The following is a 12,456-nucleotide window of genomic DNA, read 5'->3' as shown; positions in this document are numbered from 1 at the left end:
TTAATCCAATCTAGACCTATTGTGGGTAGGGCCTTTGGATTAGGTTTTATCAACTGAGATGTGACCCACCTTATTCAAGGTAGGTCTTAATCCTTTACTGGAGTCCTTTATGAGAGGATAAAGAATAGAAAGCCCAGAGAACCTACAAAGAAAAAAGCTCTGGGGGAAACAAGCAAGGAGCCATAGAAGCTGAAAGAGCCAAAACCTGAAAGCAAAGAAACTTGGGAGAGAAGGACCAGCAGACACTGGCCATTTGCCTTCCTAGGTGACAGAGGAACGCCAGATGCTAACAGCCTTTTTTCAGAGAAAGAATCATCTGTTGATACCTTAATTGGGACATTTTCATGGCCTTAGAACACTACAGTAATAAATCCCCATGGCAAAAGCCAACCCATTTCTGGTATGTGGCATTCTGGCAACTTCAGCAAACCAAAACAATAACATTTTTTAATGGACTAGAGGTAAGAAAATAATTCTATGATAATGTCAATGACTACACCTTACCTTTTGAATAAAAAGTCTTAGCTGGCATATAATAGACATGGGCTTTTGTTTTTGGTTTTGCTAGTCTAGTGGTTCACAAATATGTCTTATGTCCTCAACTCTCCTCAAGTTCAAGAGTCATGTCCCTAGCTGCCTATAGAAGAAAAGGCCTGCTCTTACTTCCAACTCATTGTAGCTAAAAGAGGATTTTTTAAAATATTTTTCCCCAAAATTAAATTCCTCTCCAATTTTTCCTATTCCAGCTGTAGGCACAATACCCTTTCTATCACTTAATTCTGAAACCCCAGAGACTTCCACCAGATGGAGAGATGTGACGTGGTGATTAGATATACGGACTCCTGAAAGGGAAAACTAAATTTGTAGAGTCTGTTCTGTTTAACTGATGTTGCCATTGTATGACCTTGATAATGAATTGTTGAAATGTGCACTCCAACTGGTAGGACTCACTATCCTCCCATTAGGAAACATACTTTGATAAAGTTATCTAAGTCCCAGGAAGTCCTCTTGGTCCCTAGCCAGTTCCTACAGGACCGACTGGGCTCAGTCATGTAAGCTAATTGGAATTCGGCCACTATTGTGTAAAGATGCCGTATAAACTGCATACAAGCAGTTAGACTTAGAAGGAGGAGAATCTCATGAGAAAGAGAAAGAGAACCTCATCAGAAAGAAAGAGAGAATCTTATCTGGGAACAGAATGCTCTGCTATGTATTTTTACTATTCAGATCCTGAATGCTATCTCAGATTCCTCATCACTCCTCTTCAGGTGTTGGTGCTGTTCTATCTGGTGATGTAACTATGCCTTATTTCTAATAATATTTTGATTACTTTTCTAATAAATTCTGTTTTTATATCACTGAAGTCTGGACTGTCTGCAGATCTGAGCCTATAATTAAGTGGCCACAGATATCATGTTGCCTTTCATGCAACAATTCCCTCTCCCACTAACTAGCCATGTAACCTTTTAAAAGTTTCTGAGCTTCTTTGTAAATCAAGTTCCTCCTCTACAAAATGAGTATTATAATAATATCCTCTCTGCAGAGGTATTGGTAAGATTAAATGAGTTAATACATTTAAAGTACTTAGAAGAATGTCTGGCAACCTCAGTAAATATTAACTGTTACTATTGTCTTTTATACCAAATCACTTCCAAAGTCTTAAAAATACCTCTCAGATCTGCTTCAACCATTTCCCTGTTCATGCTCTTTGCATCCACTTATTTCCTTATCCCAACAATGTCTCATTCATTTATTTATTCATTCATTCTCTGGATAGTAAATGAAAATGATGATATGACAGGATCTGTTCTTGACCGTAGGAATATAACAGAGACACAACAGACATGGTCTTTGCTCTCATGGAGCAAATGGTCTAATGCACAGGTCAGCAAATTATGTCCCATGAGCCAAATCTGACCCATTACTCATTTTTGTAAATAAAGTTTTATTGGGCCAGAGCCACACACATTCATTTATATATTATATGTGGCTGTTTTCAATAATGTTAGAGTTGAGCAGTTGCAACGGTCTGTATGGCCCACAAAGCAAAAGTGAATACTATCTGGTCCTTTACAGAAAAATTTTCCAGCCACTGCTGGAAAGTAGTAGAAAAACATAAAAAATATATAAGGCCCTATCAAGATTAAAATTGCATCATTAGGGAGTTACAGTTTTACCATGGGGTCATTTTATACAGACCAGATTAATATTCCTAAAATATGCCACATTATTCAAGTCATTCTCCTCATGTCTGTCACTTACAAGTTGAGCAATCTCAGTCTGTTATTCAAGGCCTTTAGGCTCTAGCTTTCTTTTAATGTCTAGTCTCCTACCCCTTCATGTACCCACTCATGGTGACAAGTCTCACCTCAAAAGTATTTCCTGTACTCACTAAAATGTCCCATTGTATTAAAATTGCCTACTAATACAATCACTCCAAAAACAGTCCCATGGGGCCAAAAATCAGAACTTCTATGTTGTGGAATTATCAGTGCTAAGCACAGTGGCAGACATCTAGCATACTAACACAAAAAATATACATTAATTAAATGAATCCCTATCTACCTCTCCTTGTTTTGTTTCTACTTTTCCTTCTATGTGGACAACTCCACCTTATACATTTACCTCTCCAAAGTCTACTCTTTCTCAGAACAGAGAATTAAATGTGGATTAAAGGAAGAAACATTAATGAATTAACTTCAAGGGTTAGAAAAATATCAACACCCAAAGTAAGGAATAATGAATGAAGACTTGAGACAGTTTACTATATTTCCTGGAATGCTAAAGGAGTCAGGGAACAAAAAGAAAAATCTGAACTTGCAGAAAATCATTCTAATGAAAATCTTTCTTAAAACATAATTTAAGATAGTAATATATGGTATTTGAAAGTAATTTTATAGATCATTAAACAAATACTAGTTGTTTCAAACCTAAAAATTCTAAGAGGAATCATTAAGAATCTATTTTATTTAAAATGTTATTTTCAAATAAGTTTATTGCATTTGTATTATATTTGGCTTAGTGTGATTTAAATTGTTTTTATATTATAAATATTTTATAATTACAATGTCTGTCTATAAGGCAGTAAGACTAATTTTGTTCTTAGCTTTGTCTTTATTTAAGTAGATTAAAAAAACCACTAGATGGTGCAATCATCAAAAGAAATGTAATGACATTAGAGAGCTTTATTTTATTTTAAAGTTATTTAATACGAATTTTTAATGTAGTTTTTCTTGTTAGAATTGATAAAACATCCTATATTTTGCAACAAGATCTTTACACATTTTATGCTATTTGTAATCCTCAAAATATAGGTGATTTTATAGCAGATTGATTCTGTATTTTGTTTTTCTCCATTTTGGAAAATTTTTCAAACATCTTTTGGCTCAGTTGTTTATTTACATACAATAAGCGTATAAATATTCTTTCATCATGACCTATTTAATCACCCTTTTTAGCGCAATGGCAATATCCCCAGATTCTTTTTTATTTATTCTTTACTTTTTTATGCATGTTCCCTATGCTCCCACCTGTAAGTTTCAAATGGAGGAGGATTTTCTGTTTAAATTCCTCCTAGAATTAAAGTTTCAATATACATTGGTGAATGTGTGTTGGTGATATTGTGTTCTCATCCCCAGAGCTTTCCTCCTCACTTTCATCTGAATTCCTACGGCACTTCTAGGAAAAATTCTTAGAAACACACCTATCACCTAAACTGACTCAGAAGAACAGAACTATAAAAAGTTCAGAGATGGAATAAAAAATCTAAGGGCTTCCACCAAGAGAAAGCCCAGGACCATATGGCTTCACTGGTGAATGCTATCAAATATTTCAGAGGACAGTTAGCACTAATTCTCCTCAAATTCTTTTGAAGAATTCAAGAGGAAGGAGACTTCCTTAAACATTCTATATGGCCAGCATTATACACACAGGAAAAGAAAATTACAATTTCCTTTATGAATATAGATGCAAAACTCCTTAACAAAATATTAGTGAACTGTATCCAACAGCATATTAAGAAGATTATACAATGGACCAGGTGGAATTTATCCCAGGAATGCAAAGGTGGTTCAACATATAAAAAGCAATCAATGTAGGGCAGGCCACGGTGGCTCAGCAGGCAGAGTTCTTGCTTGCCATGCCAGAGATCCAGGTTTGATTCCCCATGCCTTCCCATGCCAAAAAAAAAAAAAAAAAAAGAAAAAGCAATCAATATAACAAATCAAGCAAATAAAACAAAGTGGGGGGCAGGGGAACACATGCTTATCTCAATTGATGCAGAAATGACACTTGACAAAATCAAACATCCTTTCTTCGTAAAAACACTCAGACAACTAGAAATAGAAAAGAACTACCTCAACATGATAAAACTCATTTATTAAAAACCCACAGCTAGCATATTCTTAATTGTGAAAGATTTAAAGCCTTTCTCCTTAAGGTCAGGAGCAAGGCAAGAATGCCCACATTTGCTACTGGTACTCAATATTGTATAGAAGCTCTTGCCAAAGTAGTGAGGCAAGAAAAAGAAATAAAGTGTATCCAAATTAGAAAGTAAGGCATGAAATTATCTCTATTTACAGGCAATATGTGGACATATTGCAGACAATATTTCTTATATAAAGAAAACCCAAAGGAAGTCACAAAAAATTCTAGAGCTTATAAATGAACCAGCAAAGTGGCTGGATAGACCAATAAACAAAAATCAATTGTGTTTCTACATACTAACAATGAACAATCCATGGAGGATATTGAAAAAGCAATTCCATTTCCTATAGCATCTAAAAGAATAAAGCATCTAGGGATAAATATAATGATGTGAAAGACTTGTACACTGGAACCTACAAAACACTACTCAAAGAAATTAAAGAAGATGTAAATGGCAAGATACTCGCTGTTCATAGACTGGAAGACATACTATTGTCACTATTGTTAAGCTGTCAATACTAGCCAAAGCAATCTAAAGAGTCAATGCAATTCCTAGGATTCTAGTAGGCACTTTTTTTTTCAGAAATGAACCGCAAAGGGCCCTGAATAACCAAAACAATTTTTAAAAAGGGAGGACGTGCACTTTCCAATATCAAAATGTTCTGCAAAGCTTCAGTAATCAAACAGTGTGGTACTAGACAGACAAACCAATGGAATAGAATTGAAAACCCAAAAATAGCTCACATAACTATGACCAATTGAAATTTGACGAGACTACTAAATACATGCAATGGGGAAAGAACAGTCTCTTCAACAACAGTGTCAAGAAAACTGGGTATCCACATGCAACAGAATGAAGCTGGATAATCCACTACCTCACACTATAAACAAAAATTTACCCAAAATGGTCAAAGACCTAAGCATAAAACTCTTAGAAGATAACATAAGGAAAACTTCACAACCTGAGATTCGGAATGGAATCTTAAATATGACACTAAAAACACAAGCAAGGAAAACAGTAGATTCAGCTGCATCAAAATTTAAAAACTGTTGTACATCACAGAACATTATCAAGAAAGTGACAAGACAACCTACAGAATGGGAGAAAATTGCAAACCATGTATCTGATAAGGACTTAGTATGAAGAATACGTAAAGACCTTTTACAGAAAGACAAACAACCCAATTAAAAAATGGATAAAGGACTTGGAGAGACATTTTTCCAAGAGGATATACAAATGGCTGGCAAGCATGTGAAAAGATGTTCAACATTATTAGTTATTTGGGTACTAAAAATCAAAATCCCAATAAGCTACAACTTCACATCCACAGGATGACTATTATTAAAATAGCAGAAACAAACAAGTGTTGGGGAGAATACTAAAAACAAATGGAACTTTAGGGCACTGTTGGGAGGCATGTAAACTGAAGCAGCTGCCATGGAATGTATTATGGCAATTCCAAATATAATTACGATATGACTCACCAATTCCACCCCTAATGAAAACAGGGTCTTGAACAGCGACATGCACAACAATGTTAACAGCAGCATTATTTACAGTGGCCAAAAGGTGGAAACAACCCAGGTGCTCATCAACAAATGAATGCTTAACCAAAATGCAGTACACAAAAGCAATGGAACGTTATTTGGCCATAAGAAGGAATGAGGTTATGAGACTTGCTGCAACATGGAAGGGCCTTGGAAACATTATGGTCAGTGAAATAAGCAAGGCACATAAGGATAAATGTTAAATAATGTCACTTATAAGACATAACTAGAAATATAAAATTCACAGAGTTAGTGATTAGCAGTAATAGGGAAAGAAAATGGGAAAATGGAAGTGTTTGTTTTGGAAAAATAAAAATAAGAAATAATATTAAAAAAAAAAAAACTTTAAGGGGATGGTGAAGAAGAGCAAAAGAAAGCAAGGGAGGCTTAGACAAGCACAATGACACCTGCCAGGAGGGCTGTGTAGAGGCAAAGTCGGCCCCTGGAGAGATGGAACAGAATGGGGAGGAAGAAACAGAGAAAGGATATGAAAACAAAAAATTTAAGGAAAAATGAAGTTCTGAGACAGGCTACAACATAGATGAACCTTGAAAATATTATGTTCAATGAAATAAGCAAGGCACATAAGGACATGTATGGTATAATGTCACTTTATGAGATTTCTAGAAATAGCAAATTTCCAGACACAAATAGTAGCTTAGAAGTTACCACGTGATGGTGAAGGAGAACTTTTGCTTGGTGGGTATAATATTTGTAAATAAAAACTAATTCTACAAGAAGAAAATAAAAAAATAAAATTTTGAAATATCAGCTACACAAAATTTAAGAATTTCTGTTCATTTATATGGTTATAGGAATGAATGAACAACAGCTTCATGCATCAACATGGGTAAATCCATCTCTAATGAAAGTTAGTCATTGAACAAAGCATACAGTATCAGTACATTTTTCTGAAGCTCAAGAATAGACAAAATTAAATATAAAACAATAAGGAAAATCAAAGGAATGATTATTCTGAAATTTAGGATAGTGGTTATCTCCCTGGGGGAGGGAGAAGCAGATTATCAGGGATGGCATGATGGGTCTTTCAGCTCCTGGTAATTTTGTTTCATTGGGTGGTAAAGTCAAAGAAGTTCATTTTATCATTAATCTTTGAACTAAATATAAACATTTTATGTATTTCACAATAAAATGCTTTTAAACAAAAAGGATATAAAACACTATTTAAAGCATTCTTTACTATCCATATTTGCTTAGAAAGATTAGTGCAAAATGTATGCTAAATTGCTAAAGATAGCCAGTTTTGCTATGGCCAGAGGTTTCAGGTGATTTTTGTTTTCTTCCTTTTATTTAAGCCCAATTTTATGAACCCCCTAACTATTGTTTCTGTAAAATGATGAAGGTTGCTAATAATATTTGCAAAAAGAGAGTACTTTGTCCTCACCTCCCCCTCTATATGCTATACAATGTGAGGTAGTAAAGGCTGATCTAGCTAAAGCAGACTAGATAAACTGCCTGTAATCCAAGATACTCCCATTTTCCACTTACCTCATCTTGAACGTCTAACATGAGAAATTTTGCTATAGGTGATTTGTTTTCAGAAACCCCAGCACTGCTTTAATGTCAACTGTATCCATAGTTTACCAGTAAGTAGACCACTGTAATGAACTGAGAGCAAATAAATATAACTCAGAACCCATGGGTATATTAAAAAAGTAAATGTATTTTTGTTTCCCACTCTGTTTTTAAACCTGCTCAGCAGGAGTGATCCTTTTCCTAGGTCCTGGATAAACACATCGGAAGGCCTGTTGAATTTTCTCCTGCTTCTTATCTAATAAACACTTAAATTTGCAAAGACAGTCTCAATTCGTTAACTCAAAGCATCCATTTCAGTATACTAATAAACACTTCACTTTTTAAGACTATTGACCAGAACTGCTTCATGAATAGAAGGTCTGCACACACCACCTCCCATCCTGATATGCGCTTCGTAGACTGGCACTACTGAGTACTGATGGTTTAGTACTCTTTGGGCCTGGCAGAGATTTCAAGCTAACACTTTTTCTCACATGCCCTTTAGTGTAGAGTTGCCAGATTAAAAAAAAAATGTATATATAGCATGCCTAGTTACATTTGAATTTCATATGCGACAAATAATTGTATGATATCAGTATGTCCCAAGTATTCTTTATCTGAAATTCACATATTGCATGGGACATATTTATACTTAAAAAAGCATTTCTTGTGCATCTGAAATTTAAATTTAAAAGTCCAGCATTGTGTCTGGCAACTCTATCTTTAGTGGGTCCATCATAGACTCCTTTACTGGGTCTCTCCCAATACCATACTCAACATACAGGATCTCTCCATGAACTCGGTGATCCCTATTACCCTTTAGCTTCTGTCTCAGCCATATACTGACTCTACCAAGTTCTCTGCAGCTGGCAGTCTACCCTTTTGGGCAAGATCCATTTTTATGGATCCTGTCTAAGTGTGCCACATTCCATGCCTGAGAGTCACTCACATTTGACAAGCCTCTGAATGGAGGGATTTGTAGTTCCTTCTGCAGCCCCAGGAGTCAGGCCTGTACATTTGCAAGCAACAGAGGACACAAATTAAAATCTCCAAGAATATCCTTTTGTAGGCAGTAACAACTCTGTGCACTGCCTTCTCCCTCTGGTGGTGAGGGGCCAGGAGAAGGGACTAACAATGCAGTTTGAACCAAAGAAATTATTCTCATAAAATTCTCTTTCAATCTCCACAGTCTCAACTTTTCTCATTCCTTGATGTGGTTAATAAGCACCTGGGCAAGGGATCCAATAGTCCTAAAACCAATTATTAGTTCTTTTCTTTGAAAATTTGGATTTTTATAATGTGAATGACAATTCATTTTGATATGGGAAAATCTCATATCCTGGAACTTCAGTTGAAATTGCCAAGTTAACATCATGGCAAATATACAAGTGTATATCTCTGCTCAAGTGCTCAAATCATCTTGTCTTACTTCTCAAACTACAGCTGTAACTGTCCCACTGGGTGGAAAGGAGCATTCTGCACAGAGGCAGTTTCCACCTGTGATCCTGAGCACAACCCTCCACACCAGTGTAGCAAAGGAGCAACCTGTGTTTCCATGCCTGATGGATACACCTGCTACTGTCCTCTAGGAACTACTGGAATGTACTGTGAAGAAGGTAAGGCAGGATTTCCATTCATTTTGCTGTCCATGAATTTACTAAGTCAGTTTCCTCTTTGGAAAATAAAATGAAATGTAAATAATAAAAGAGTCCACTCTACTTTTGACATCATATTTCTCAGGTAGGACGGTGCTCAAAACTCAACCATTTAAAAGTACAGCTTTATTTTTAGAATATTTTTAGTACATTAATTTTAAACTCTGTATCTGTTTAGTGTAGATGTTTTGTGTTAAATTCAATCACATCATTCAATGAGCTTAGGTTCATCACTCAGTTCTAGAACAAGGCTCTATCTTCCTGCTTCTCACTTCTGTGCCTTCCGTGACTCAAAACTCTCAAAGGTATCAAAAGGCACAGTCATCAGCTCCAGAGGGTAAGAGGAGAAATTTGAAGGGTGAAATTTCCCCAAATCAGTTGCAACAGTAAAGAACTTTCCATTTTCTAGGCCACATTTGCTTCACTCTCCTTCCCTATCCCTGTGTGATTGCTAATGTTCGTACCACTAGGGCAAATTATGGTTAATAGCTCTGAGGGAGCACAGCGATCTCTTGGACTGCTCAGACACCTCATCTGGGCTGTAGCTAGTGCTATGGATGCTCCTAAGACTGACCACACCTCACCTTTAAACCTTGGCTTGGATAAGAACTTTGGGATTTCCTCCACTCCCTAGGCACACTGTGGGGTGAGCTTGGCGGTGGGGGGGGGGGGTAGATAGAACAGAACAACTTGTTCCCTCCCTCTTAGATATAGATGAACCTAAGTCATGTCTCTTCTGTCCTTGCAGCCTGTGATGGTTAGGTTTATGTGTCAACTTGGCCAGGTGATGGTGCTTAGTTTTCTGGTCAAGCAAGCACTGGCCTAACCATTACTGCAAGGACATTTGTGTACTTAAATTGTCTATGACTGATTATATCTACAATCAACTAAGGACAGTGTCTTCAGCAATGAAAGACATTTAAACCCATCAGCTGAAGGCTTAAAAAGGAGAAGTGATGACTTCAGCTGTCAGAAGAGAGAATTTCATTTCTACTTTAGCCAGCCATCCTCTCCTGGAGAATTCATAGAAAATCTTTATCAGAGTTGCCAGCTTGTAGCCTGCACTACAGAATTTAGACTCATGTATGCCCCAAATTGCATGGGACACTTTTACAAAATCTCATTTTTACATATATCTTCTGCTGGTTCTCTTTCCCTAGAGAACACTGATTAATACAGCTTTGGTACTGGGTATGGTTCTTGAGAAACAGAATCTTTAAAATGGATTTTTGCCATTGGTTTCTACTCTGATTAGACTCAAAGGTGGTGATGACTCTATTTCCAATAATCAAGATGGCATTGACACACAGGTTATCAAGAGATAGAAAAAGAGTAGAGATTGGGCATATGGTGCTGAAGGAGTACAGAATATTCAACAGGACTATTCTAGTTATCTAGCTACTGGAATGCGATATACCAGAAATGGAATGACTTTTAAAAAGGGGAATTTATTAAGTTGCACATTTACAGTTCTAAGACTGTGCAAATGTCCCACTTAAAGCAAGTCTATAAAAATGTCCAAATTAAGACACCAACAAGAGGTTACCTTCACTCAAGAAAGGCCGATGACATTCAGGGTTTCCTTCTCAACTGGAAAGGCACATGGCAAACATGGAGACATCTGTTAGCTTTCTCTCCAGGCTTCTTGTTTTATGAAGCTGCCCTGGGGACATTTTCCTTCTTTATTTCCAAAGGTCTCTGGTTGCTTGGGCTCTAATGGTTCTCATGGCTCTCTGGATCTCAAGCTTTTTCCAAAAATCTCTCCATTTTTAAAGAATTCCAATAAACTAATGAAGACACACCCGGAAATGGGGGAGTCACATCTCCCTCTAATCAAGGTTAATACCCACAATTGGATAAGTCACATCTCTGTGAAGATAATCTAATCAAGAGTTTCCAATCTACATTGTTGATTAGGGATTAAAAGAAATGGTTGCCCCCACAAGATTGGATCAGGATTAAAACATGGCTTTTCTAGGGTAAACAATCCTCTCAAACTAGCACATTCTGCCCTCTGGACCCTAAAAAAGACTTGTTTTTCCCATATATGAAATGCATTCATCCCATCATAGCATCAGAAATCCTTAATCCACTTCAGTAGCAATACAAATACAATACAAGGTCAAAACCAGTACAAATTCTCATCAAAGTCAGTTACAGGCATGGTATGTTCTAAGACCAAACTCTGCTCTGGCTCTGGACCCAACTCAGAACAGGTTATTTGCTGCCAGCATATAAAGGAGGAACAGTCACAGGATACATATATCCATTTCCATAGGGAGGAACTGGAAGGAACTCTGAGGTTACTGGACCCAAGCAGTTTTGAAAATCTGCAGGGCAAACTCCATTAGATTTCAAAGTCATTTATCTTTAGGGCTTTAGAAAGCAGCAGTCCCACCCTTTCCAAGGGCCTACACAGCAGCCTGCCTCTCTCCAAATGCAACCCTGGGGGACATTGGGGAGACCACCTTTTTCTAGGCTCCACTCTCTGCAAACATCAAGGCTGCACGCTGGCTCTCTGCCATCTCTAGGGCACATACTCAAACCTCCATGTGGTGGCAGCCAGGCTCTCCCCAATCCCCAAGGAATGTATTCCACCCTCTCTAATGCCTGAGGCAGCACAACTTTTCCACTGCAGGGAGGTGGAAGGCCCATCCTCTGTCTTTGGGGCAAACTCACCCTTTCCATGTGCTTAAGTAGGTCCACTTTCCTGGCCCAAAGCTTCTTGACTTTAGACTTTAGCTTCCATATTCTGTCTCTGAAGTTTTTTTCTTCCAATTGGTCCTTTTTCTGTTCCTCTCAGTCCAGACTGACTGGTTCTGCTTATATAGATCCTGCAATACTCTTGTTGGCTTTCTATATAGTCAGCTCAAATTGTGCCCACCAGACAGCAGGAGTTTCCACAAATCCTTCCTGGATAACTCCATCTCCAATCCTGGCTTTCTATGAAATGGCTGACTGGTTCCACATTTGGTCACATCCTCATGGGGCACCACTCTCTGTCTGGGGTCTCCCTTCATGGAAGCCCAGAACCTCCAGAACCTCAATTTCTGGTTTCTTTGTACCCAAGAGTTCAGTTCTCGGCTTATCTCTTTGCAGTCTCATTTTGCTATAAGCTGCAAGAAGGAACAAGGCTGCACTTTCCACGTCTAACTTGGAAATCTCTTCTGCTAAATATCCACATTCATGGCTTTTAAAATATGCCTTCTAGCCAAAGCCACTAGTCAATTTTGCCAGATTATCTGCCATTTCAAAACAAGGATCACCTTCCTTCCAGTTTGCAATAATGCAT

General features: G+C 37.3%; 1 protein-coding gene across 1 annotated transcript in view; it reads left to right on the top strand.

Annotated features, from left to right (window-relative positions):
• The window catches only part of EYS (EGF-like photoreceptor maintenance factor), a 1,737,133-nt gene that overhangs the window by 1,654,578 nt on the left and 70,099 nt on the right, over positions 1 to 12,456 (top strand). Inside the window, 1 exon segment of the mRNA XM_077159432.1 lies at positions 8,953 to 9,125. Coding sequence (XP_077015547.1) covers positions 8,953 to 9,125 — 173 coding nt within the window.

The sequence above is a fragment of the Tamandua tetradactyla genome, chromosome 5, assembly GCF_023851605.1.
Source record: "Tamandua tetradactyla isolate mTamTet1 chromosome 5, mTamTet1.pri, whole genome shotgun sequence".
In the NCBI taxonomy this organism is placed as follows: domain Eukaryota; kingdom Metazoa; phylum Chordata; class Mammalia; order Pilosa; family Myrmecophagidae; genus Tamandua; species Tamandua tetradactyla.
Note: the sequence above shows the minus strand (reverse complement) of the source record. Positions and strands in the feature narration are given on the sequence as shown.